Genomic DNA, 27,819 nt, shown 5'->3' with positions numbered 1-27,819 from the left:
TAAAGACACTTATAAGGGGTTTTATAGCTAGGCATAAAATTATTCTTATCAAAGAAGAGTGCTCAGGTTCCGGCAGGGGCTGAGAGTTGCACTCTGGTGGGATGGTGCATAATGTGTATGTAAAGCCAAACATTTTTTTTAGTTGTGGATAGAATAGGAAGGATTGGAATGCCTAGCAGTTTAAATTGCTATCTGTGTCCCTGCTTAGGAGATACACCTTCTTTATTTGTCCGTGTGGCTATTGTCTCTAGTACAGAAAGTAATACGAAATACAACATTTTAACAAAAACAGAAGGTGAATGGCAATCTTCCAATTGGCTTTACAAACACTCTACCTTGACCTGGGCAGAAGTCAAAGTGAACTTTACAGCCTAGGATCCAAACAAGTGCCGCAGAGTTTTATTTGAACATAAATACCTGCAGGCTCCACAAGTTTCTAGCACTTTATTAATATGCTTACATTTCACACAGGCAGTACAATCAGGTCCGCATGTTTGTTTTCTGGACCTGAACATGACAAATTGGAGGTAGCCTGATGTAAATGGAAGCAAGTCTGTTTTCATCAGAATGCCCATACAATAAGTCCCCTACTTAGGATGAGTTCCATTCCGAGAGCTCGTTCGTAAGTCCAACTTGTTCGTAAGTCAAATAAGGATCAGTGCTTGCAGACAAAGGCTGCGAGCACTGATCAGTGTGTTCTGGCTGGGGGGGAGTCCCCTGTCAGAACACAAAAGCACAGCTGGGGAGATTGCTCCACCAACATTGCTTGTGTTTGTAGCACCCTACAAGGTAGGTGCTAGGTAAAAGTATAGTGGGCCTTGGCTGCCTAACAGCAGGACCATGATTTTCAGCTGGGCTGTCATGTCTCCCAGGTGTGTCTGCTGAGAGGGGAGTCTCCCCACTGGCTCTCTGAGGGGATTCTCATTGGGTAGTGAGGGAAACCCAATCAGAGGCACATTCAGGCCTGTAACTACCCCAAAAGGCAGATTCTGCTGCAGAGGATTCTGGGAGTGGGTATAAGTTTGAGGGGAGCGCATGACGCAGCATCTTTGGTGGGAAGCAGAGTCCCAGGAGGGAGAGTACAGCTGTCTCTCCTCCTGTCAGAAGGATCGGGTTTCTCGGGTGGCTGCCTGAGAATCCAGAGAGTGCTGAGCTGCAGAGAGGATCCGGTGTGCTGAGGACCAGCGGAGGAAGAGGGGTTCAGTTCCAGGAAAGCATTCCAAGTTCGTGAGTTCTGTGAACTGCCCCTGGGGGTCTGCCTTGTGTAGAGTTGACCACTCCGGTGAAGGTCCCAGGGATCCAGGAGCCAGCTTGTGTTAAAGGGGGTGCCTTGTCGGAGGACCCTGAAGTGTCAGAGGGGGTGCCTAGTCAGAAGACCCTGAAACGTAAAGGGGGCGCCAGCAGTTGGGCCCTGAAGAACTAAGTGTACAGTGTGCAGTGTACAGTGTTAAGAGTTGCAGCAGCACAGGCAGTTACAAGGAGCTACCTCAGTCAGTGAAGGGCTGGAGGGAGCTGTTCACCGGACGATTGAGCTAAACAGAGTGTCAGGAGTCAAATGTACTACAGTCCTGGATCTTCTGAGTTAACCAGAGTGTTAAAGTCAAAGTTCTAGCACAGTTCAGCATAACAGTATCTTCAATCGCCAGGAAGCGTTGGTTGGCATTCAGCTGGCGCCAGCACAGCGCTAACAGGCATTTTTCTGTAAAGTGTCCAAATTGAACCTAGTTGAGCCAGGGGAGTATCCCACTCCTTCCCTTCTCCCATCCCCATTACAAAATAAACATAACAAACCAAAGATCCCGGAATGGTCATTGTCTCAGTTCTCACACTTAAATGTGTTGGAAGTGTTACCGGTAACAATGGCAGACCCACATCAGGCTCAATGCCTGGAAATACTGCTACATGTTGGTACGGTGATCTTACTGTATATCCAACATTTATCCATAAAGCTCAGGTTTGTAAATGAACAGGAGAAAAACTGAATGGACACGATTGACACAAACATGACATCTATCTCATTCTGCTCTAAGTCAGCTGGAGATCCCACCTGTGTTAAAGGTGCCTTCGAAAGATTTTAGAACAACTTGTTCACTTTCAGGATACTTAATGACTGCTGAGAAGCATAGGCTCATTTATGAGCAGCTAATAAACCAATACCTTGCCCCCCAAAAAGACACAGAAGCTGATTAAGTTGGAAATAGGGCAAGGCCACAGCTTTATTGAACTTTGCAAAAGTAACAACTTTCCAAATGTACCAAACAGTGCCAGTCACGGTTATACTGTGAGCACATGACAATGCCAGTCACAGTTCTACCGTGAGCACCCATAAAACATAAACTTACATAATCTAAGAGGCCTGTCCTTACCATCAGTGCCAGACAGACATTAGACTGACCCCAGAATTTAACTTGAGGGCATAGCCCATAAAGCAACATCAATTGCTGGCAAGGTCAAAACCGCCAATAAAGCTGTGACAAAACATCACGGGCGATGGGGTGGGCAAATCTTGTAACAGCTGAATCTCCTCAGAGCAGTTGGATGCGCCCCAGCGCAGCCTTTTCCTAGAGTTCAGGCTCCACCCAGTCACCTCAGGTCTTTATAGCCAATCCCAAGGGAGCTACCTAACTTCTCTTTTAGGTTCACACCCACAGTGACGCCATGCTTCCAGCAGTCAAGTCTCCCTTTCCCTAAAGGAGGATCAAGGGGCCTTAAATACTTATGTCTCTGTGGAGCTGGTTTGGCTCTTAGGGCAAGGCTGTACATGGGGTTTTGACTTTTGTGAATTGCTAATTTTCACTAATTTCCTGATAATCAGTACTGTTCTTACCTTAGAATCATTTACGGTTAGGTCAACTATGCTGTAAATTATCCTGTCAGGAAGTAAAATGGGAACTTTCACTTCTAAGTGGCTTTTGAAGCTGCAAACTGAGGTCCTTTCCTTATGATTGTTTCACTGTTTAGTGCATTGCTGTTTAAAAAAATATGTGAGAATTTGGTGCGATTTGTGACAAGCAAATGATTTCTTGTTTTTTTTCTTGGTGTGGTATTATTGTTTTGTATTTTCTGCCCTAAGGTGGACCCTGGAAAGCTAAAGTATGCAGTGAAAGTTGTGCTCTTCAACCAAATCTTCCTGTCATTCCCCATGGTCTTTCTCATGTACCTGTTCATGCAGTGGCGGGGAAATCCCTGTGGCACAGAACTGCCCACATTCCATTGGGTTCTCCTGGAGCTTTCAGTCTTCGTACTTGTGGAAGAAATCCTTTTCTACTATTCACACAGGTAGGTGTAAAGAAAATACTGACTGCAGTGCCCTTCACGTAGCACACCAGCACAAACATTTTATTACAAGAGTGGAATAGAGTTAGGCCTCTTGCACACACATGGTACTGATGTTTGAGATTCTGCTTTTTTTGGATGTAATTTTAGGTGTTTGTTTTGCGCCAATTTGTGCGTATTTATTTGCATTCACACATGTGTGCGCACAATACCTTCCTAGGGAAAATTCATTCATACCTATGCTCATATATGCCCGTATTTGTATGCAATGTGCGCACATGCGTGTATTTGCGCACATCGATGCAAAATATTGAACGGGAACGCAGATTTTCCAATTTTTGTTTTTCTGAGGAATATTCTGCCCATGTTTATGCGCCCGAGTGCACAGGCACATTGTAAATAATGGGCTACATTTTAGCTCAGTAAAAAAAAAAAAAAGCTGTACTGAGCTTTTTCAAGCTGCAGTGTGCAAGAGGCCTTAGAACCTGTATTGTTGGTTTTTTTTTTTATTATTCTTGTCCTTTTGATGCAACCGAAATTTAAAAAATATCCCCAATAGGGGTTACAATCAGCAACAAAAACCTGTAAACAGTTCTAACATTTTCCGACTCTGCTGTGATTCTATTGCTTTCTGTTTCCCTGCTTCCCTTTAAAGTGGAAGTAAACCCTTCTATCATTTTCAGCCAAGGAAGCTTCCATCTTTGCCTGTGTTTATACTTCAACTGCCATGATGCTGCACATGTGATCAGTTATGACATCAGCCATTGATGGTTTAACAGTTTGGTTGGGAGCCTATCCAGTGTGACAGTTAGCAATCCGCCACGTGTTGGGAACTTAACTATTTTTCAAAACGTAAATCAATGGGCTTACTTCTGCTTTAATCTGCAAGCTCCAGGGCTGCCATCCTGATCCTGTCTTCATTCTTTCTGAGACACTGACATGGAACAAGCATGCGTCCAGTTAGGCCTGAAGGTCAAAACTGTTATGTTTAGGGACTGCTTACATTGTGAAGCCAAGATCAGGATGACAGCCCTGAAACCTGCAAAACATGTAAGCAATATATTTTGGATACACTTGGTAGGAGCAAATATTTTTATTAGGTTTTTATTGCTGTCTGTCAGAGAAATGTCTCCTCATTTTCAGTCTTGGGACTGCAAGATAAGAAATGAGGGCTGCCATTGTCAGAAGGACAGAAAATAGTAATAATAAATAGTAATAATAAACTGACATAGGCACTATCCCTTGCTCCTTTTACTCAAAAAAAAGTGTTGTTGCAGTCCTTCCTTATAGTGTTTTCATTGTGTCCTCAACAGAGAAATTTCACATTGTTTTCTGTCCTGTCAAGGAGTTAGAGGATATTCCCTCAATGAGGATGCAAAAAAAAAAGCGAAAGAGATTCTTTTTCACACTGTTTAAAGCTTGATATTCAAATGTGCAATCTCAAAATATTAGAGAACACATTTAAAAAAATATTTGTGCAGTAAATTGTGATACATTTTTGTCTTGCGCAGGCTGTTCCATCACCCGAGCATATACAAGCATGTTCATAAACAGCACCACGAGTGGACGGCACCCGTAGGAGTGGTGTCACTCTATGCTCATCCACTGGAACACATTGTAAGTAGAAGGCAATAACTGACAATAACTGAACAGAGTGACAGTTTAATAACTGCCATCAAAACCAATAAAGCGTCAACTCTATTTTAAAGTGATATTAAATTACAAGTGAATCCTTGTGGCTAAATCAGCCCATGCCTTTTTAAATGTATCCTGACCGGTTCTGTCCACTTGTAAGGAGCTTGCTCAGTTGAATTGTCAAAACTACCATACAGTTCAACTGAGCTTCTAATTGTGTTTTACTAAGAATTTTATCCCAGGATTAAACTATTACTCCAGAACCCTCCTGCACAAAAAAAATCTAGGTCCTTATGAAGAGGGACTCTTGTGTAACCCCCAAAACACATTGACTATCAATGTAATTCTCTATAGAATTTTTTATTGTGCAAAATAAAAACATTATTTGGAACAATTGCCATGGCTGCCTTCCTCATCCTTTCACTTTGGCATTGCTGGAAAATTGGCTAAAGCAGTGGAGACTGCAGTTCAATGTTTCTAAATGTAAATGAATGCACCTAGGAAAAAATAATACACTGAAGGAGTACAATATTGGGGGTACAGTGTTAGCCAGCACTAAAGAGGAAAAGATTTTGGGTAACTTATTTAGATGATTGCAAAATGAGCAACCAGTGTGACCAGGCATTGGGAAAAGTGAATAGAATTCTAGGATGCATCACTAGAGGGTTTACCAGCAGGACGGAGGTTCTGATTCCTCTATATAGATCTTTAGTGAGACCTCATTTAGAATACTGTGTCCAGTTCTGGGGATCTCACTTACAGAAATATATTGATAATGTAGCACTACTCTCTTGGGAGCTGCTAAAGGAAAAAGAATGGGCGCTCTTGCTGGGGGATGGGTTCTTTGTTCCAGACAGTCTTGATAGGTGAGATGTTAACCAGACTGATGGTGAATGTTCCAAAAGCACAGTGTTAGTGCTATAATCGAGGGCAGCTCTTACAGGGCCGAAGCGAAATCCCACATGTAAGCGGAGTAAAGAGAAGGCGCCACTCAGTGAAGCAGTAATAACAAATTTATTAAGCTCATCTCAAGACTTACATAAAAGCAAAAAGTGGAGCGTCATGACCCGGCGTCCTTCCTAATTCACTGTGTACCCGTTGTTGAAGCTGCCAGCAGCCTAAACCAATCCGGGGACTGAATCAGAGTGTGGCTGCGACGAACCGCATACCTCACAGTAGGACTGTGCGGCCGTAGACAAGGAATGGGCGGTTACCTGTTTCGGAGCATGCTCACAACAGCTCCTTCTTCAGACCAGATTGAGCTGTTGTGAGCATGCTCCGAAACCGGTAACCGCCCATTCCTCGTCTACGGCAGCATGGTCCTTCTGTGAGGTATGCGGTTCGCCACAGCCACACTATGATTCAGTCCCCGGATTGGTTTAGGCTGCTGGCAGCTTCAACAACGGGTACACGGTGAATTAGGAAGGACGCCGGGTCATGACGCTCCACTTTTTGCTTTTATGTAAGTCTTGATATGAGCTTAATACATTTGTTATTACTGCTTCACTGAGTGGCGCCTTCTCTTTACTCCCCTTGGGAGTTGCTGGTTACGGGTTCCCCTGGGTTACCATTAGCAACAGCATGACAGTTCAACATTTTCCCAAGTGTTTTTAGCTCAGTCAGAAAACAGTCTAGTAGCTTTGTTTTTTGTGTTTTTATTGAAAATTGGAGACAGTCAACAGTAAATGGCGTCAAATATGCTTAGAAAAAACATAGATCTATACTCAGGCAATAAAGTACCAAAAAAAACAAAAACAAAAACCAAATAAAAAAAAAATAAATGGGCAGATTCGATGGACTACTCAGTCTTTTTCTGCCATCACACTTCTATGTTGCACTTCACATAAACAATAAATACCCCATATAAATTCTAATTATTCCTTACTCTGTCCAAACCTGGAAAAAACAAAAGAAACATACACTTTAAGAAAGTTTTGAAGCCATCGACAGCCAGGCAACTAAAATTTTCAGAAGTAGCTTAGCAATGACAGCCTCCTTATTTTCCCTAGTGCAGATTTTATCTAATAGCAGGTTGCCTAAAGTGGGGTACACACTAGTAGAAAATCTGCCGAAAATTCCCGTCCGAGATAAAATCGTACGATTTTCGGCTAGTGTGTACACAACTTTCAGCAGCCGATGCCGACATTTTCAACGAAAAAAAACGGAGGGACAAACACCAAAATTTTTATCATCCGTCCCCAGACGACCAATTTTCGTTTAATGTGTATGCAGTACGTCCGTGAAAAATCGGATACGAAAGACCGCGCATGATCTGAAGTTGCTGACAACCCGGAAGTCTAGGAACAAATGTCCCAAAAAAAAAAATCGGACCAGAAATTTTGTGAACATCTATGCACTGTCAACTAAAAACGGTTATGAACGCTGAGCATAGAGAGAGAAAAATCGGAGGATATTTAGTCCGATTTACGTCAAGTGTGTACAGGCCTTAAGGATGCAGAAAGAAGCATTTGAGCTTATGTATTCATACAGAAGATTACACTGGGCTTGTAGGCTGAAGTGCTGTTAATTAGTTTCCAGTGCCATTGGAGAAAGTAAGAAAGTAAACACTTCCCCTACATTTGTGTCTCAGTAGATGGCAGAGACAAGCCAAGAAGCTGGGGTGTGCCATGTATTCTTGTTTTAAATGGTTGATATGCATGTGCTCTTCTTATTGCAGCTTTCCAACATGTTGCCTTCTATGGTTGGACCGATGCTGATGGGCTCCCATGTAGCAACCATAATGTTGTGGTTCTGTCTTGCGCTGATAACCACTACTATCTCTCACTGCGGCTACCACCTCCCCTTCCTGCCATCTCCAGAATTCCATGACTTCCATCATCTCAAGTAAGTTAAACAGCCAGAGTTTTTATTCTTGTATATAAATTGAACCTAAATCGCACCCCACACACATACATATGCTAATTATGAGCTAACAGCAACTCTGCCCGCTGGCATGGCAATTACACAATTGTGCCTGTTAATATAGAAGATATCCTTTATCCATGACGAAGGGGGTGATTTAATGACTTCCTGAAATGTGTTGACATCTCCATTTAGATTATCATAAGCCCAAGTTTCTGACTTTACATGTACTTTTGTTTTAACAGCAGCCTACTTAGTATTAGCACTTTTGTTTTTTGGTGTGAACATTTAAAAAAATGCTGAAAGTACTTCAAAATACCTGTTAATAATGTCACAAATACAGTGAGTTAAAGGTGGATATACACGGACTGAAATTGGGCTGAATTTCGATCTCTGCCAGGGGCGTACCGTGGGGTTGGTCAGAACGGCGCCCGCCAGGGGCACAAAAACACTGGCAGCGTAGTGTAGCCAGGGCCGGCGCTACCACTAGGCAGGTTAAGCAGCCGCTTCTTGTCATCTCTCCCGCCGCCGCCTCCTTTACTGAACAGCCTGCGCCGCTCAGGACCATCACTGTGTCACTGAGTGTGGAGGTGCCGCGGCTGCAAAAATACACTGCCTGACTCATCTGTCCTGACTGACAGTAGTGAGTCACTCTCTCTCTCTCCTCCTGACCTGACACACAGTGAAAGAGGCAGCCCGCGCCTCTATGATCAGAGACACTGACAGACAGGTCACAGTTTGTGACCTGTCTGTCTCTCCCAGACTCTGTGGTGCCTGCCTGGTCCCTCCCACAATCATCCATGCTGCAAGTTACACAGACAGCCTGAGGCAGCATACATGCTGTCCTGAAGTGGTGTGTCATGTCAGACAGTGACAGCCTGGATAGGAGACACCACTGAGACAGGGCTTGTTGTGCCTCCCTGGAGACAGAGAGAGAGAGCCATTGGGAGCAGAGCCCTGGTGCTGTGCCTGGTGGTAAGTGAACACACAAGAACATATTAAGTTTATTTGACTGTGTATGTACTGTGTGTGTATATAGACTTGTCCTTAAACTACTCAAATGTATGATGGCATCCCCTCCTCGGTCCTCCACCTTCTCCTCTCCCCTCCCCCCTCCACCTCCCTCCTCCTCTCTCCTCCTCCTTACCCCTCTAGCACCCCCCCTCCTCCTCCTTCTTCCCCTCTCCCTCCCCTCCTCCTTACCCCCTCACCTTTCCCCCCTTCCCTCCTCCTTACCCCCTATTCCACCCTCCTCCTCCCTACCCCCTCCTCCTCCTTCTTTCCCCTCCCTCCCCTCCTCCTTACCCCCTCTTCCACCCCCCTCCTCACCCCCTACACCTTCCTCCCCCTACCACTCCCCTCCTCCACCCCCTCCTCATCCCCCTTCCCCCCTCCCTCCTCCTTACCCCCCTTCCACCCCCCTCCTCCTGCTTACCCCCTCTTCCACCCCTCTCCCTGTCACCCCCCTTTCTCCCTGTCACACTCCCATCTCTCCGTGCCACCCCGCCCTTTTCCCTGTCACCCCCCCTCTCTCTCCCTGTCACCCTTCTCTTTCTCTCTCTGTCATCCCCTCTCTCTCTCCCTGTCACTCCCCTCTTTCTCTCCCTGTCACCCCCTATTTCTCTCCCTGTCACCCCCCCTCTCTCTCCCTGTCTGTCACCTCCTCTCTCTCTCCCTGTCTGTCACCCCCCTCTCTCTCTCCGCCACCTCATCTCTATCTCTCTCTCACCCCCCCCCTCTATCTGTGCCACCCCCCTCAATCCCTGTCACCCCCCCTCTCTCTCTGTGCCACCCCCTCTCCCTGTCACCCCCTTTCACTCCCTGTCACCCCTCTCTCTCTGTCCCTGTCACCCCCTCTCTCTCTCTCTGTCCCTGTCACCCCCTCTCTCTCTCCCTGTCACCCCCTCTCTCTCTCCCTGTCACCCGTCTCTCTCCCTGTCACCCCCCTCTCTCTCTCTTTCTCTCCCTGTCATCCCCTCTCTCTCTCCCCCTTCTCTCTCTCCCCCCCTCTCTCTCTGTCACCCCTTCTCTCTCTCTCCGTCACCTATTCTCTCTCTCTGTCACTCCCCCTCTCTCTGTCACCCCATCTCTCTCTCTATCACCCCATCTCTCTGTCAAGTCCCCCCCCCCCTCTGTCTCTCTCTGTCAAACGATCTCTCTCTCTTTCTCGGGGGGCGCCGATACAGCTCCTCGCCAAGGGCGCTGGAGACCCTAGTTACGCCTCTGATCTCTGCATAAACTTCTGTTGAATGGGACTGTTGGAAAACTCTTGTTTGATTAGCCGCTGCAGTGCAGATCAGTGTATTCTGACAGTGCAGGAGTCACTGCTGTCTGAATACAATAGCACTGGGGAGATGCCTCTATACACCTTGCTTGTGTGGATAGAGAATCAGTTTTTTCCATGCAGCCCGCTGTATGAACAAAAAAACAAAACAAAGCATGTATACTGTACCTAGCTTAAAGGATAACTCCACTTTCGTGAGGAAAAAAATAAAAACAAATCTAATAGTAATTGAATGTTATTAAAAATGACTTTTCCTTTTAAATCTGCAGCTGTAATTTTCTGAAAATGCAATGCAATATGGCTGCCTGGAGCTGTTCTGTACACAGAATGTGTACTGACCACACCCCAGAAACATCCTTTCCTGCTTGTGTGATTGGCTCACCAATTTTTTCAGAAGTCTGCCTAGGATACAAGTCAGATTTCTGGCATCCCCTGCAACAAAAATGTCATTTTTGGCGAGATAATCCCAATAGGAACACATCTAAAGGCATGCAGGCCCAGCAGTATTCCTCATTAGCTGTCACAGCTGATAGATAATTATGAAACCACTCCCATTTGACCCACTCAGCACTGAGGCACAAAGGAACAAACAATGATTTCTTCAGAATAACAAATGATAGGAATCTGCAACAAAGTTTGTTAAAATCCCCGCAATGTACATAGATCACCCAGAGGGGAATGCTTTTTTTCTCAACAAAAGTGGAGTTACGCTTTAACTTTCTGTGTGAACTGACAACTCTGCTCCTCCTTCACAGAACTACCAAGCAGTGTTGTCGGCCCTGACTGCTCGTAATTCTCTTCTGCTGAACTTCAGGACAAATCCACCCTGATGCTTTGGAGAAGATGAGCGGGAAAAGTCTTTTGTAGTTGACCAGAAGAAAACTGTACAGGGCTGATAGCTCTCCTTCAGAATTCAGTGCAGTAATGGCACTGTACTGTCAGTTCACTGGATTTTTGGAAAATCAGCGAGTCTGCTTCGTACTTGCAGAAATTGTAAAGGGTTATCTTAGACAGAGTACAGTACAGGGCACAGGAATTGATTCTTAGACCATGTGTTCCATGCTGTTCGCTTCAGGAGAATTAAAGCGGTTGTACACCCAAAAAAAAAAAAAAAAAAAAACCTGCAAGACAAAGGCATAATGAGCTAGTATGCATCGCATACTAGCTCATTATGTATTACTTACCTTAGAACGAAGCCCCGACACGGACCCCCGGACATCGCTGCGGGCGCTGCCATGATCCCTCGTCATCTCTTCCGGGTTCGGCGGCTCCGGCGCTGTGATTGGCCGGAGCCGCAATGACGTCACTCCCGCGCATGCACGCGGGAGTGATTTTCCGGCAAGCAAAACTGAAGGTCCCCACGGACCTTCAGAGTGCATGCGCCACTCGCGTGAGCGGCTGCATGCACTGCAAGTATCTCCTAAACCATGCCGGTTTAGGAGATATTAATTGTACCTACAGGTAAGCCTTATTATAGGCTTACCTGTAGGTAAAAGTGTCAAAAATCGGGATACTACCGCTTTAACACTTGCAAAAGCTTTGCTGGGTCTGCCCTCTAGCAAGCAATAGGATAATAGAGAGAAGAGAGGGGAGGGACCTGTGTCTGTACTGTACTCCAAGATACAGAATTGACAAGAGAGGGGAGGGACCTGTGTCTGTACTCCAAGATACGGAATTGACAAGAGAATGGAGAGACCTGTGCCTCTACTGTACTCCAAGATACGGAATTGACAAGAGAGGGGAGGGACTTGTGTCTGTACTGTACTCCAAGATACGGAATTGACAAGAGAGGGGAGGGACTTGTGTCTGTACTGTACTTCATGATACGGAATTGACAAGAGAGGAGAGGGACCTTGTTTCTCTACTGTAATCCAAGATACGGAATTTACAAGAGAGGGGAGGGACCTGTGTCTCTTCTGTTGTACTCCAAGATACGGAATTGACAAGAGAGGGGAGGGACCTGTGTCTCTATTGTATTCCAAGAAACATAATTCACGAGAGAGGGGAGGGACCTTCATCTCTACTGTTGTACTCCAGGATACAGAATTGACAAAGAGGGGAGGGACCTGTGTCTCTATTGTATTCCAAGATACAGAATTCACGAGAGAGGAGGGGGACCTGTGTGTCTACTGTACTCCAATATACAGACTTGAGAAGAGAGGGGAGGGACCTGTGTCTGTACTGTACTCCAAGATACGGAATTGACAAGAGATGGGAGGGACCTGTAACTGTACTGTACTCCAAGATACAGAATTGACAAGAGATGGGAGGGACCTGTGTCTGTACTGCACTCCAAGATACGGAATTGACAAGAGAGGGGAGGGACTTGTGTCTGTACTGTACTCCAAGATACAGAATTGACAAGAGAGGGAAGGGACCTGTGTCTGTACTATACTCCAAGATACGGAATTGACAAGAGAGGAGAGGGACCTTGTTTCTCTACTATACTCTAAGATACGGAATTAATGAGAGATGGCAGGGACTTGTGTTTTTTCCTGTACTCCAAGGTATGGAATTGACAGGAGAGGGGAGCGACCTGTGTCTGTACTGTATTCCAAGATACAGAATTCATGAGAGAGGGGAGGGACCTGTGTCTCTACTGTACTCCAAAATACAGAATTGACAAGAGGGGAGGGACCTGTGTCTCTACTGTATTCCAAGATACAGAATTCACGAGAGAGGGGAGGGACCTGTGTCTGTACTGTACTCCAAGATAAGGAATTGACAAGAGGGGAGGGACCTGTTCTGTAGTGTACTGTTGTGCGTTTTGGTATAAAATTTGACTATTTTTAATTTATTACTAAAAGGCGATGTCTGAACTATCAATAGAATTATGACGCAGTGCCTCCAGCCGATTACGGCAAATAATTTAATATCTAAGAAAAAAAAACCCAATTAATTTTGTTCAGACACTCATAGTATACCACGCAATTTTCCCAAGTTCTTTTTTTATCAGTTAATTTCTTTTTAAAAGCATATACCAATCTTAGTGAAACAGTCTACAGTAGGGAATATATATATAAGAATATTTATTCGCAAGACATATTTTCACCATAAATGATCATACTTGAGTGACACAAAGAGATAACCTTACATAAAATATCAACTTAAAACGATAAATGCAATGTGATATTTAGCTAAACGATGAAAGTAAAATAAAGCAAGATTATGTATTTCCCAGGTGTAGTATGAACCATAAATTAATATTCTATATAATCAGACCACAATAGTCTGCGAATCACATGGCCGAAAGTCATTCCACTGCAGATGAAGTGAGAATAAGCCATGCAAAACGGAAGACGTAAAATCGCAAATAATGCGCTTAATCTGATATTAAAAATGTTATAAAAACAAAAATCATCTCTTTAGAGAAAAATCTACATATGGTTTATACGGCTGGGATTGTACTTTCGTTACCCTTTAAATACGAAATGTAAAACATTTAAGGAAGTACATAAACAATATTGAATAATAATCAAATAACAGCAAGGCATAATTACCATATTTAAAATGGCCGCTTAGCTTAGAGTAGTAGTTACCAGGTTCCTTTAAGATGGCTGCATTTCCAAGATGGTGGCCAATTAGGGAGGAGCTTTGTTTGGCGTCCCTCAAAGGTTCAGATACATGGCAGATTGAAATGGAGTCGTCTGTGTAGATGAGTCTGTGCATGGCTGTTAGTAGTGTGTATGTTGTAAGTGTGATGTATATTGGGCAAGATATGATGTGTGTTGTGTTGTGTTGTGTTGTTGTGTTGTTATTACATCTCTGGTTTCTTTTTATTTTGTGTTGAACAAAAGGGCAGTAAAAATTATCATAAGCCAAACCCAGTGGGAGGAACATTATTCCTATTGGTTGGAACATCTTATTCATTAACTGGTGATGTCATAGGGTGACACCTCTTGGTTAACCAGTATATTAAAATTAATTAAAAATTTCTCCATTTAAGACTATTATAAAAAAAACATAAAATGTAATCATGCTCTCATCTATGACGTCCATTTAATCCACCAGGTATCTGAATAAAGATTAATCTTGGTAACACTATTCTAATATTTAATATATCTTATGTAATATATATATTGGACTTTACTTTTTAACCCAAGACTTCAATTAGTAGCAGTAAGAATTGTATAGATACATATACAGTTATATATATTGATACACAACAGCTTGTATATGTAACTTTTTCTATACATGGTTTGTTTCCAATTAGAGTATTATCCATTTAAGGGATTACTATGTTAACAACAGTACATTTATGATTTGGACTGGATGATAAAATATGGGTGAAATTTCTGACCATTTGACACTACTATATGATAGAATATAATGTACTTCTCAGTAGGAGGTTGTCATAACATCATAGTTCCATAACACCTTTTGTATATGATGGGGCAGAGATATCAATTTATGATTTTCTGAAATTCATTTTGAGATTTGCAGTTCTCATCAATCTAAGTGACAATGTTTATGTGACTCCGTGTAGATTTCAACAACTTTATCCCCCTGTTTGTGTTTAGGTAAATAAATGACAGATTCTCGTCTTTGTCCAGACAGTTTTGTTTGTCTTCTCAGGGTGGAAACAATAGTTTACTTGCATTGTGTATGGTTGAACACAGGTGTTATCCTGAAATTGAGTTTCGCCCATTGTGTGAGTCATGGCCTGAACATAAAGTTTTACGACCTCTCTGGTTTTTCGTGTTTCAAGACCAGGGGAAGGATGTCTTATGTAAACCTTTTCCCCCAAAGGCCGATCCACCTGTGATAAGCGATTTATTTATCTGTCTTTCTGAGTATTGTATTTAAAAGTTTGTCAAACACATTTTCCTTTTGGGGCAGATGACACAGCTTCTCATCTCAAAGTTCAGGCAAACAAAACCATGTCAAACAATGGACGCAATGTGTGTTTCAAACTGAAAGAGTTTTGACTCAATATGTAGCAAGGTCAATGGAGGCCTCAAAGTTCACAATTCTTGACCTGTAATAATAAAAATGTATTTCTATTTTGCACTGAAAGTTTAACAAATCCCCCCTCCTTGGAAAAAGTGTAAAAAAAATGCCGTAGCCATTTGAAACATTTTTCCAAGGCAGACTCTTGAAGAAATAGGGCTTAAATCGGACTTTGACAGCTTTGTAGATAGGTATGGAATAGTTGAATGGGGTGTAGACACCTGCAAGTAGGTGTAGTGACTTCAGTAAACAAGCATGGTGACTCCGAGTGAGGTGTGGATCCAAGGGTTATCATCTGTTGGCCAGTGGAATGTGGATTTCTCCGGGCACTTTTGCCTTTGGCTGTCTTGACGGGTTCGTCTTGGTAGACTGGCCATCAGGGGTATCCCGGGGTCCTTCACACTGTACCCCCCTTTGGGTGTCTCAGACACATCAGACTCTCGGTTTTCTGCTTACTTCCTGGATCTTTTAGTCCTATAAAGGGAAATGGATTCCATGAGAAAATGATACATACAGTTTTCAGCCATAACTTTTAGTTGGGATTTCAATGTAAGGTTAGTATCCTGAGCTTCCTCAGAGTCCTCCTTTTAGTCCATCGTGTGATCAGCCTTTTATCTGACCACCATGGACGGTGAGACTATATATGCAACCTTTCCCAGGGGAGACTGACTTCTGGGGCTCATTAACATGGGGACGTATTCATCACCATGGATACCACACATTGAACAATTGAACAGTGATATACTATTTTGTTAGAATTTACCTTCTACTTGGGAGGAAAAAAATATATAATATCCCCCCTTTGGGGCATCAATGCAATTCATGGTAGGCAACAAAACTACCTGACATTGAGGATTCTTCTTGGTTACCGTAATACCACCTTTAACCTCTTGACTTCATTACGTCATTAGGGTTTGATCCTCCTTGTATCACCGCCATTGGCGATTTTTCGAAATGTGTCCGCTTTGAGCGACCTGTTTGAGTCAGAGGGATGAAGTGACCACTGAAAAATAGGAGAGTAGTTATTATCTAACAACCAAGATCCCCGTGACAGGGATTTTCAGGATCCTCAATACTGTGACCTGGGGATAAAATGGTGTTAGAACCTCTGTCTCCTATGCATCCATTCAGTGTGTCCCTCTGATCCCTTGCTATTTGGGCATTTAAGGATTTTGTGGCCTTTGGCTGGCCACAAGATTTGTTCCTAAAAAGGAATTATTTTAGTTCGGGCTACAGTGCCCTGAGTGAACCAAGTGATCATCCGATCCACCTTGGCATCTACTCTGCTGAACAATCTTTTCAGAAATAGAATTATTGGCTTTTTTTTTTTTTTTTTTTTTATTTGGCTCCGCTTCCTGCGGTGCCTATGTCTCTCGGGTACAGACAGATGGGACAGATCCCCATCAGAACCATTCGCTCGGTTCTGGCGGGGTCTGGGCCTTAATGTCTCTTCATCTTCCCGAGGGATTTGAGGAGCCCTAAGATGGGGCAAATCCCTATTTATTTGTGGGGTCCCCCCTTTTGTTGAGAATATTTGGCATAGCGAGGATTTCCATTCTCAAGGGTGAATTGGGCTCTTTGGGGATACTCCCTGGAGATTCTTTTAACCCTTGGGCCCTGTCCCCTTGGAAGGAAATCCTAAAATGGCCTCTGTTCCCCCCTCCTTATTTGTGGGGTGTCCGGTGTCCTCCTTGAGGTATCCGGTATAAAATCTTGCTCCTTTTTATTTATTTATTTATTTATTATTATTTTTTTTTTTTTTAGTGTTAAGGTTGAGGAGAAAGGTGTGTTTCTGCCACAATTTTGGTGACAGGCTCACGCCTTTCTTTGTTCACTGGTCTGTTGGATGGAGTGCAAATTGTCGCTCTCTTTTGCCAACCATTCCAGTGAACACCCCAACTTGTAGTCCCTGGCCAAACTTATTTTTATGTATCTGGCCGATGCCTCAAAGCACAGGGTTTTAAATTCTGGATGGTTGTACTCAGGCTCCTCCATTGAAGGGTGTTAGGCACTTTTGAGTACAGTACAGCAAAAATTCAGTGGGCTTTGGTGCTGTGTACATTTTAAATTATATATAGCAGCTCTAGCAGCGTAAGGGTTTTTTTTTTTTTTTTTTTATGTGTGGGCCGACTTTTAAATTACATCCTTGAGGCACAACCCAGATAGGCTGTTTTCATAGGCCTCAAAATGATTAGTAATATCTAAGGACCCTGTCTTAATAAAAATCGGGACAGTACTCTTTTAAAACAAACTTTTTAAATTCTGGAGGTGTATGGTATCTTTTTAGGGGTGCTAGTCTTTTTGCGGTGACCTGATATGACTCATACCTAGTTATGTATGGCTGCCCAATTTCTGCCCTCCTATCTTAGGAATATGGCTGGGGTAGGACGTGGACTCTTTGCCTGACTCTCCCCCCCTTGTCTGGGTCATAACCATCAGACTGGGAGTCATATCTGGGTCTAATTAATTACTTCATTTTATTTATAATGCAGGACTGATAAGCAGTACCCTTTTGTATGGACACCATAACCTTTTTGAACTTTCCTATTTATTTATTTATGAATTCCTGTCCTTACTGGAACTGTTACATTTTTATTTTTATTTATTTATTTATTTTTTTAAATTTTCCACTGCTGGTTACTCGGCAACTTAATTTTCAACTGCTGGTTACTTGGCAACTTCCACTAATAAAAAAAAAAACATTTCCTTGCTCAAAACTTCCTACTTCTTGCATTAATCATTTACATTGCTCTTTCAAATGGTTGCTTATATTACAGCTTTCTGAATACAACTTCTGCCACAGTTCTACTTTTTCCTACAGTTTCGTGCTACATTCTCTTAACCTATGTGTCCCAATAGAGGTCACTTTCACCTGCTCAAGGAGGTTCCTTATCTCACTTCTTATTATTTGGAGTGGAGATTAGAACTTTACTAAATTCCTTTTTGCTGAGCCTTATGGTGCAGTTCCTCACAGAGATACAGTAAGATTGGCCATGATTCTAAAAGCATGTGATCACGCTTCCTGACGTCTTTGGGGTTAGAGAAGCTTTCGGTGAGTTCATACATCAGGTTTTCCCCTACCCACGTCTGGTGCCCATTTTTGGCCCGACTTTTTCTGAGGATTTTGGTATGACTCCAACTAGCCTATACATATACCACCATTTTAGACTCAGAGAGGTGTCTCTACATATTCTAGATCTGTGCCGAATCTACTGGGGCTGTGGGATTGACATCTAGCCAGAGTTGGCAGCGTGAACCTTACCTTATGTAGACATTTTAGGGCATTACTATCAATATTCACAATTAAATAATTTAAAAAAAAATATTAAAAAAAAATTCTATTTTTTTTTTTTGCAAAGTTATTAATTATGTCACCATGATCAAAATTATGATTGGCATATGTAAGAAATTAATGATATCTCAGCAGTGCAACTCCATTTAATATGTTGTGCGTTTTGGTATAAAATTTGACTATTTTTAATTTATTACTAAAAGGCGATGTCTGAACTATCAATAGAATTATGACGCAGTGCCTCCAGCCGATTACGGCAAATAATTTAATATCTAAGAAAAAAAAACCCAATTAATTTTGTTCAGACACTCATAGTATACCACGCAATTTTCCCAAGTTCTTTTTTTATCAGTTAATTTCTTTTTAAAAGCATATACCAATCTTAGTGAAACAGTCTACAGTAGGGAATATATATATAAGAATATTTATTCGCAAGACATATTTTCACCATAAATGATCATACTTGAGTGACACAAAGAGATAACCTTACATAAAATATCAACTTAAAACGATAAATGCAATGTGATATTTAGCTAAACGATGAAAGTAAAATAAAGCAAGATTATGTATTTCCCAGGTGTAGTATGAACCATAAATTAATATTCTATATAATCAGACCACAATAGTCTGCGAATCACATGGCCGAAAGTCATTCCACTGCAGATGAAGTGAGAATAAGCCATGCAAAACGGAAGACGTAAAATCGCAAATAATGCGCTTAATCTGATATTAAAAATGTTATAAAAACAAAAATCATCTCTTTAGAGAAAAATCTACATATGGTTTATACGGCTGGGATTGTACTTTCGTTACCCTTTAAATACGAAATGTAAAACATTTAAGGAAGTACATAAACAATATTGAATAATAATCAAATAACAGCAAGGCATAATTACCATATTTAAAATGGCCGCTTAGCTTAGAGTAGTAGTTACCAGGTTCCTTTAAGATGGCTGCATTTCCAAGATGGTGGCCAATTAGGGAGGAGCTTTGTTTGGCGTCCCTCAAAGGTTCAGATACATGGCAGATTGAAATGGAGTCGTCTGTGTAGATGAGTCTGTGCATGGCTGTTAGTAGTGTGTATGTTGTAAGTGTGATGTATATTGGGCAAGATATGATGTGTGTTGTGTTGTGTTGTGTTGTTGTGTTGTTATTACATCTCTGGTTTCTTTTTATTTTGTGTTGAACAAAAGGGCAGTAAAAATTATCATAAGCCAAACCCAGTGGGAGGAACATTATTCCTATTGGTTGGAACATCTTATTCATTAACTGGTGATGTCATAGGGTGACACCTCTTGGTTAACCAGTATATTAAAATTAATTAAAAATTTCTCCATTTAAGACTATTATAAAAAAAACATAAAATGTAATCATGCTCTCATCTATGACGTCCATTTAATCCACCAGGTATCTGAATAAAGATTAATCTTGGTAACACTATTCTAATATTTAATATATCTTATGTAATATATATATTGGACTTTACTTTTTAACCCAAGACTTCAATTAGTAGCAGTAAGAATTGTATAGATACATATACAGTTATATATATTGATACACAACAGCTTGTATATGTAACTTTTTCTATACATGGTTTGTTTCCAATTAGAGTATTATCCATTTAAGGGATTACTATGTTAACAACAGTACATTTATGATTTGGACTGGATGATAAAATATGGGTGAAATTTCTGACCATTTGACACTACTATATGATAGAATATAATGTACTTCTCAGTAGGAGGTTGTCATAACATCATAGTTCCATAACACCTTTTGTATATGATGGGGCAGAGATATCAATTTATGATTTTCTGAAATTCATTTTGAGATTTGCAGTTCTCATCAATCTAAGTGACAATGTTTATGTGACTCCGTGTAGATTTCAACAACTTTATCCCCCTGTTTGTGTTTAGGTAAATAAATGACAGATTCTCGTCTTTGTCCAGACAGTTTTGTTTGTCTTCTCAGGGTGGAAACAATAGTTTACTTGCATTGTGTATGGTTGAACACAGGTGTTATCCTGAAATTGAGTTTCGCCCATTGTGTGAGTCATGGCCTGAACATAAAGTTTTACGACCTCTCTGGTTTTTCGTGTTTCAAGACCAGGGGAAGGATGTCTTATGTAAACCTTTTCCCCCAAAGGCCGATCCACCTGTGATAAGCGATTTATTTATCTGTCTTTCTGAGTATTGTATTTAAAAGTTTGTCAAACACATTTTCCTTTTGGGGCAGATGACACAGCTTCTCATCTCAAAGTTCAGGCAAACAAAACCATGTCAAACAATGGACGCAATGTGTGTTTCAAACTGAAAGAGTTTTGACTCAATATGTAGCAAGGTCAATGGAGGCCTCAAAGTTCACAATTCTTGACCTGTAATAATAAAAATGTATTTCTATTTTGCACTGAAAGTTTAACAGTACTCCAAGATAGAGAATTGACGAGAGATGGGAGGGACCTGTATCTGTACTGTACTCCAAAATACGGAATTGACAAGAGAGGGGAGGGACCTGTGTCTGTAGTGTACTCCAAGATACAGAATTGACGAGAGATGGGAGGGACCTGTGTCTGTACTGTACTCCAAGATACAGAATTGTCGAGAGGGGAGGGACCTGTGTCTGCACTGTACTCCAAGATATGGAATTGACGAGAGGGGAGGGACCTGTGTCTGTATTGTACTCCAAGATACGGAATTGACAAGAGAGGAGAGGGATCTTGTTTCTCTACTGTACTCCAACATATGGAATTGACAAGAGATGGGAGAGACCTGTGTCTGTACTGTACTCCAAGATACAGAATTGAATAGAGAGGGGAGGGACCTGTGTCTCTACTGTACTCCAAGATATAGAATTGACAAGAGAGGAGAGGGAACTTGTTTCTCTACTGTACTCCAAGATACGGCATTGACAAGAGAGGAGAGGGAACTTGTTTCTCTACTGTACTCCAAGATACGGTATTGACAAGAGAGGGGAGGGACCTTGTTTCTCTACTGTACTCCAAGATATGGAATTGACAAGAGATGGGAGGGACCCGTGTATGTACTGCACTCCAAGATACAGAATTGACAAGAGAGGGGAGGGACCTGTGTTTCTACTGTACTCCAAGATACAGAATTGACAAGAGATGGGAGGGACCTGTGTCTGTACTGTACTCCAAGATGTGGAATGGACAAAAGAGGGGAGGAACCTTGTTTCTCTACTGTACTCAAAGATATGGAATTGACAAGAGAGGGGAGGGACCTGTGTGTCTACTGTTCTCCATGATACGGAATTGACAAGAGAGGGGAGGGTCCTCTGTCTCTACTGTACTCCAAGATACGGAATTGACTAGAGAGTGGAGGGACCTGTGTCTCTACTGTAGTCCAAGATACTATTTTCTCTACTGTACTCCAAGATACGGAATTGACAAGAGAGGGAAGGGACCTGTGTCTTTACTGTACTCCAAGATACTGAATTGACAAGAGAGGGGAGGGACCTTTGTCTGTACTGTACTTTAAGATACGGAATTGACAAGAGCGGAGTGACCTGTGTCTGTACTGTACTCCAAGATACGGAATTGACAAGAGAAGAGAGGGACCTTGTTTCTCTACTATACTCCAAGATACCGAATTGACAAGAGAGAAGAGGGACTTTGTTTCTCCACTGTACTCCAAGATACAGAATTGACAAGAGAGGGGAGTGACCTTGTTTCTCTACTGTACTCCAAGTTACAGAATTAACAAGAGAGGGGAGGGACCTGTGTCTGTACTGTACTCCAAGATATGGAATTGACAAGAGATGGGTGTCAGGATTACTGGGTCAGGCTCAGAGTCCAGTCGCAGGAAGCAGCAGCACAACCATGGTCGACAAGCTGGATCAGGCACACAGAAGGTCTGCCAGAGTCAAGGAGCAAGCAGAAGAGCAGTCATAGTCATTAGCTGAAGATCGGTACACAGTGAAAAGCAATAAGGCAGGAGTCAGAGGCATAGTTCTGGAACATAGCTGGAGGTCAGTACACAAGTAGAAGATACGGGAGGATGAAGCACACAAAGCAAGATCTTAGCAAAAGCACAATAATCTGGCATCAGGAAGTTCCCAGATCAGGCTTAAATAGGAAGTTCAAAGGAGTGGCCAAAGGTTCAGAGTTAGCAGGAGGCTGGGCAAGGAACTGGACAAGAGACCGGACAAGGTCTAGGTCACCACACAGATCAAGAATGCATAGGTATTAGCTGCTGGATAGTTCAGCAGAAGAAGCACCACCAGAAGCAACCGAGGGTCTGGGTTCGAATCTGGGCCCTGACAATGGGAGGGACCTGTGTCTCTACTGTACTCCAAGAAATGGAATTGATGAGAGGGCAGGGACCTGTGTCTGTACTGTACCCCATGATATGGAATTGACAAGAGAGGAGAGGGACCTTGTTTCTCTAATGTACTCCAAGATACGGAATTGACAAGAGATGGTAGGGACCTGTGTATGTACTGTACTCCAAGATACAGAATTGACGAGGGGAGGGACCTGTGTCTCTACTGTACTCCAAGATACGGAATTGACAAGAGAGGGGAGGGACCTTGTTTATCTACTGTACTCCAAGATATGGAATTGACAAGAGATGGGTGGGACCTGCGTCTGTACTGTACTCCAAGATACAGAATGGACAAAAGAAGGGAGGGACCTTGTTTCTCTACTATACTCCAAGATACAGAATTGACAAGAGAGGGGAGGGACCTGTGTCTCTACTGTACTCCAACATACTTGTTTCGCTACTGTTCTGCAAGATACTGAATTGACCAGAGAGGGGAGGGATCTTGTTTCTCTACTGTACTCTGAGATACAGAATTGGCAAGAGAGGGGAGAGACCTGTGTCTCTACTGTACTACAAGATACGAAATTGACAAGAGCTAGGAGGGACCTGTGTCTGTACTGTACTCCAAGATATGGATATGACAAGAGAGGGAAGGGACCTTGTCTCTACTGTTCTCCAAGATACAGAATTGATAGGTACATCAAAATTGTTCTTATCTTTATTGTTCAGTACAGAACATAGGAATCATCATAGACCATGGGACATGCCCGAGCAATATTCAATAATACAGCTAAACAGCAGCAACAGGCCCTTAGGAAAATACAAGGGTCAACAGCCCCAAACAAAATTTTAACACTAGAAGCACTTCACTGCTAGAGCAAGTGGCAGTGGAGACTTAACAGCCACAGGCAACCAACAGCTTGCAAGAAAAACAAAACAGAAATTCGGGTGATGACTGAGTTGGAGTGTTGGAGTTCTCAAGTGCAGCCACCAACACTTCCAAAGGCCCGCATAATAGCAGCACATTTTCGAACCTCATTGCCAAGAATTTCAGTCTTGCTGCAGCATATCATAATGCACACTGAAGAGGTTGGAGTACACAATAACCCCCAGCATTGGTGTCAGTGCCTGCAATTATAACCTTTATTACTAGTGTCAGTAACAATAACCCCCGGTACTGATGTCAGTGGCTGCAATAATAATGTCCAGCATTGGCAGTGAAAGTTAACCTACATCCTTCTTCTGCATTGGTGGTTAATGGCAGTGAAATTTACCCACACCTGCCCTACATTGATGGTTGGTCAGTGGCAGTAAAATATAACCCCCATACCCACTGCATTGATGGTCAATGACCCTTTAAGTTAACCCCACGTTCCCCCTCCCCCCCACACACACATTGGTGGTCATGGGAGTAAAAGGTAACCCTCCACCCTGAATTGGGGGTCATGGCAAGTTGACCCTCCCATTGCCCCTGTATTGGTGGTCATGGCAGTAAAAGGTAAACCCCTCCCCTTAGCATTTGGTGGTCATGCGCTGCTCAGTCATTCACAGAAAACCTTGTATTTTTATGCATGAATACAAGGTTTCCTCTGATCTGAGGAAGAGATCGTGAAATTATCCACCCACTTCTCCACCTCTGCCAATCAGAGGAAGCCTTGTTTTCATTTATAAAATTACAAGGCTTCCTGCGAATGGCTGAGTAACACCCAGCCAAACTTTTTTTGGTTCCACGAACAGGATGGCAAGTCCCGATGTTTTTTTTTTTAAATGCTGCATTCATAGGATATAAGGCAGTAAGGGGAAATTACCTCTCTGACTTTGGCAAATTGTTGTATAAGTCCCAACTTGCCTGATCCAGAGTAGAAAATGGCTTTCTACAAAGAGCCGTCATTTTGGTGCCTTTTTTAACATGTCGGAGTTGTGCAGTTATAAGCGTATCATTTCAGAGACTAGTACTCACTACTTCAATCAGTACACAATAGAGAGCATATGGTGGGAGGCTAAGGATATAACTTTCCTAAATTCTGGTTGTGAAACATCTTGAGCTGCCTCAGCCAGAATGTCCACTTATTTTCCGCCAAAGCAAGTGTCGGGCAATTATGGGTTTAACCCATGAATATATAGTCAGGGGTAGGTGAGGCAGAGGAGCACTTGTGGCTTAGAACCTTCACTGATCGCAGAAGTAGCGACCAGCTGTGGAAGAGATCAGACACATTGGCAGGAGACTCTGGACATATGGACATATTTTAAGGAGGTTCAGTGTGCCCAGTATGAACAAACTATTGCAACCCAAAAGTTAACCGAGTTCTGATGACTTTATCTCTGAGGAATCTGGCAATGTGTGGGGTGGCAAACGATCAGCTTGTTTTGTTTGCAGAAAATAGCAGCAAGAAGTGCGCAGCTTTGAGTCTTAAAAGTACTATGACTTAAGCCAGAGAACTTTCAGTAAGGATGTGGAAAAAGACCACCAGTTTTGAATAGGTAAATGCTATAACAATGTTAAGTATTAGGCTGAATGATGGGACATTAAAGTTAGGGAAAAACACTACTGTAAGAAAGCAAGTCCCCCTACCCCTGTGCCCTGTAAACCGCTTGTGTGCATAGCATTACGTTATGTCTTGTAAGATGAGGATATAATGTATACTACAGAGCCGTCAAGGTATGTAATCCAGTAAACAGAATGTATACCTGTAAGTGTACAGGGAATCCCTTTCTTACCTTGTCCACATCACTGGTCCCTTTCAAATTCCAGGCTTTGCCAGTGACAGGCGGCATACCCACAAAGGGGTCTTCTAGGAAGCCATAGGAATGTACTACAGCCCTGGATCTGTATAGCACCCTCTGTGGCTAGCTACACTTGTTGCACCACATGCCAAGGTGAGCGCCGACCTTGCTGCTGTGAGGTCGGACTACAATTTCCAAGGTTTACTCAAGGGTCATTGATCCAGAAACTGCAAATGAGACATGACAAGAGTAAGTAGGATTTGATAGAAGTGTCAGTTGAAAGAGATAAATAAATCTGGGGAACAAAATAGGAGGAATTTATTTTCCGAGAAAAGAAGGCAACCATCAATCAAGGACACTGCTGAAAATTGTGGGCCTTTAGAGTAGGTGGGGTTATACAGGGATACTAGGGGGCAGATCCAGTGAAGTTTTTGGCCAGGGTCCAATCACCTGAAGGTAGTGTCATATAACCCATGGTCCAAATATTAACTTATGTGTCCTGTATTGCAGCATTAAGATATATATATATATATTTTAATTTTGTTTAATCTACACGTCATGTGATCCAGCACCAACTAAGCTTCTCTGGTGCAAGGATTGCTGTAAATTACCTACTGTCTGAGTGCTACAGAAATAATAAAATTGAAGTAACTAAAATTCTGAGTATGTTCTTTGCTTCTGAAAATGTCTCATCACATGCAGCGAGTGTAGTGCATTCGCTTTGCTGTGCATTTCATTCAAAGGGTGCTAAGGAAGAATTGTATTACTAATATGAAATTATCACAATTATTATTGTAATGAACTATGTATCACAATAACCATACATTGCAATCCAAATTTGATGGTCGCCTATTTAGTAATATTGATGTAATATGTTTATCATCCAGGTTCAACCAGTGTTATGGCGTATTGGGAGTACTTGACCGGCTACATGGCACAGACCTGGTTTTCAAGCAAACTAAGGCCTATGACAGACATATCTTACTGCTGAGTTTCACCCCTCTGGCTCAGAGCATTCCTGAACCTACCAAGAAATCAGAATAAACAATAAGGAAGATGGTCCACAAGAATTTTGTTTTTCTGGGTCCCATTTTAATTCAGGCTTTGGATGTTTTTTTTTTTTTTGTAAAATACCCAATTCACAAATTGTAGCATTAAGAAAACTTATCGCAAGGAAAGAAATAGAGTGCTAATGTTTTTCACCAAAATCCTGTTTGCCTGGCAATTGTATTTATAGGTTATCTTCAATGGTTGCTAGGACACTGGCTGTGAAAAAGTATACAGACATTAAAGTTGGAAAATCCTAATTTGTAGTCTTCTTCAGGGTCAGTGACTCTTTGCCTAAGCTTAGATTTTGTACACATGGGCTTCAGTATATGAATGACCAATAGGTAAAGCAATCTTTTTTAAAGTATTTGCAGAGTTTTCAGGAAGCTTCAAATAGCTTTGTTAATGGCTTTATAGTTACACTTCTATAATAGCCCCCTTCCCAGTTTCATATTCACTTGCCTCAAAACCAGCAAGAAGTTGCTCACTAAACCAAAGAGCTGCTTGTCAAAACCTTACTAGTGGGGCCTGCACTCGCACTCGTTCTCATGTATGTCTTCTCTAAATCCTCACGGCAGTGTGTTTAAAGTGACAATCAAGGCTCCCGTGAAGATTTGTTGAACCTCCCTAAACTGCAGCCGAAGGGTGCTTTAAAGGCTTCAACAAAATAGCTTGAAGCTGGCTTAACATTTTGCAAATGCTTCAGAAGTTTTTTGTACATGCTGCTTAAAAGGCCCATGTGTATAAGGACATGTGATAGGTTTTTTAAACATTGGCAAACAGCGAGGAACATTTCAATTCCTTTCATTTTATTAAACCTATTCCGGCTCCAGCTATAACGCAAACAGCAATTTTGTTCATCTTTCACTATATTGAACTCAAATTACAATAACGCAATTTCAGTAACAAGGAATCAGATCATTAGAACTTTTAATGAATATGTAATAAATGACTACAGTTTCTGAAGCGACCACCCCTGCATTTAGCTAGACATCTTGAAACTGATGTAAATTGTTCTATGGGCTATTCCCCTGTTGGGAAACTGGAAGGGGAATTATGCACAACTTTGACTATATAAAGACTGAGCAGGTGGGCCATATGATTGCAATGTATTGCTTAGTTATTCCATCTGATCAGTTACAATATCCAGTTATAAAACTACAATAAAGACTGGATGTCTGTTAATAGCATCATTATTTTTAAAAGAACAACTTACATCTGTTTTTAGATACAATTTAGCTGGAACCAACAAAACCGCTCCTTAGTCAAGTGTAGGAACGTTTTTTACACCAGTATTGTCTTGATATAGTTTGCACACTAACAGTTAATTTGTGATCTACTTAGTCATCTTATTTTTTTTTTCAATTCTTGATTTTGTATGGATAATCTTCTAACAGTAGAGTTTCCTGTAAAATAATTTTAATATATTTAATATGACTAATTATAATGTAATGGCGCACTTTATT

At 42.1% G+C, this 27,819-nt stretch overlaps 1 protein-coding gene across 1 annotated transcript in view; it reads left to right on the top strand.

The window, feature by feature from the left end:
• The window catches only part of FAXDC2 (fatty acid hydroxylase domain containing 2), a 44,865-nt gene extending 18,475 nt beyond the window's left edge, over positions 1-26,390 (top strand). Inside the window, exons 5-8 of the mRNA XM_082256104.1 lie at positions 3,074-3,279; positions 4,788-4,893; positions 7,589-7,755; positions 26,194-26,390. Of these exons, the coding sequence (XP_082112230.1) occupies positions 3,074-3,279; positions 4,788-4,893; positions 7,589-7,755; positions 26,194-26,350 (636 nt within the window). The 3' untranslated portion in view covers positions 26,351-26,390. The remainder of the gene's footprint in view (positions 1-3,073; positions 3,280-4,787; positions 4,894-7,588; positions 7,756-26,193) is intronic.
• The last annotated feature ends 1,429 nt before the right edge of the window (positions 26,391-27,819 follow it).

This window comes from Pelophylax lessonae (assembly GCF_965119305.1).
Source record: "Pelophylax lessonae genome assembly, chromosome: 4".
Classification (NCBI taxonomy): Eukaryota; Metazoa; Chordata; class Amphibia; order Anura; family Ranidae; genus Pelophylax; species Pelophylax lessonae.
This window is presented reverse-complemented; position numbering and strand designations above follow the sequence as displayed.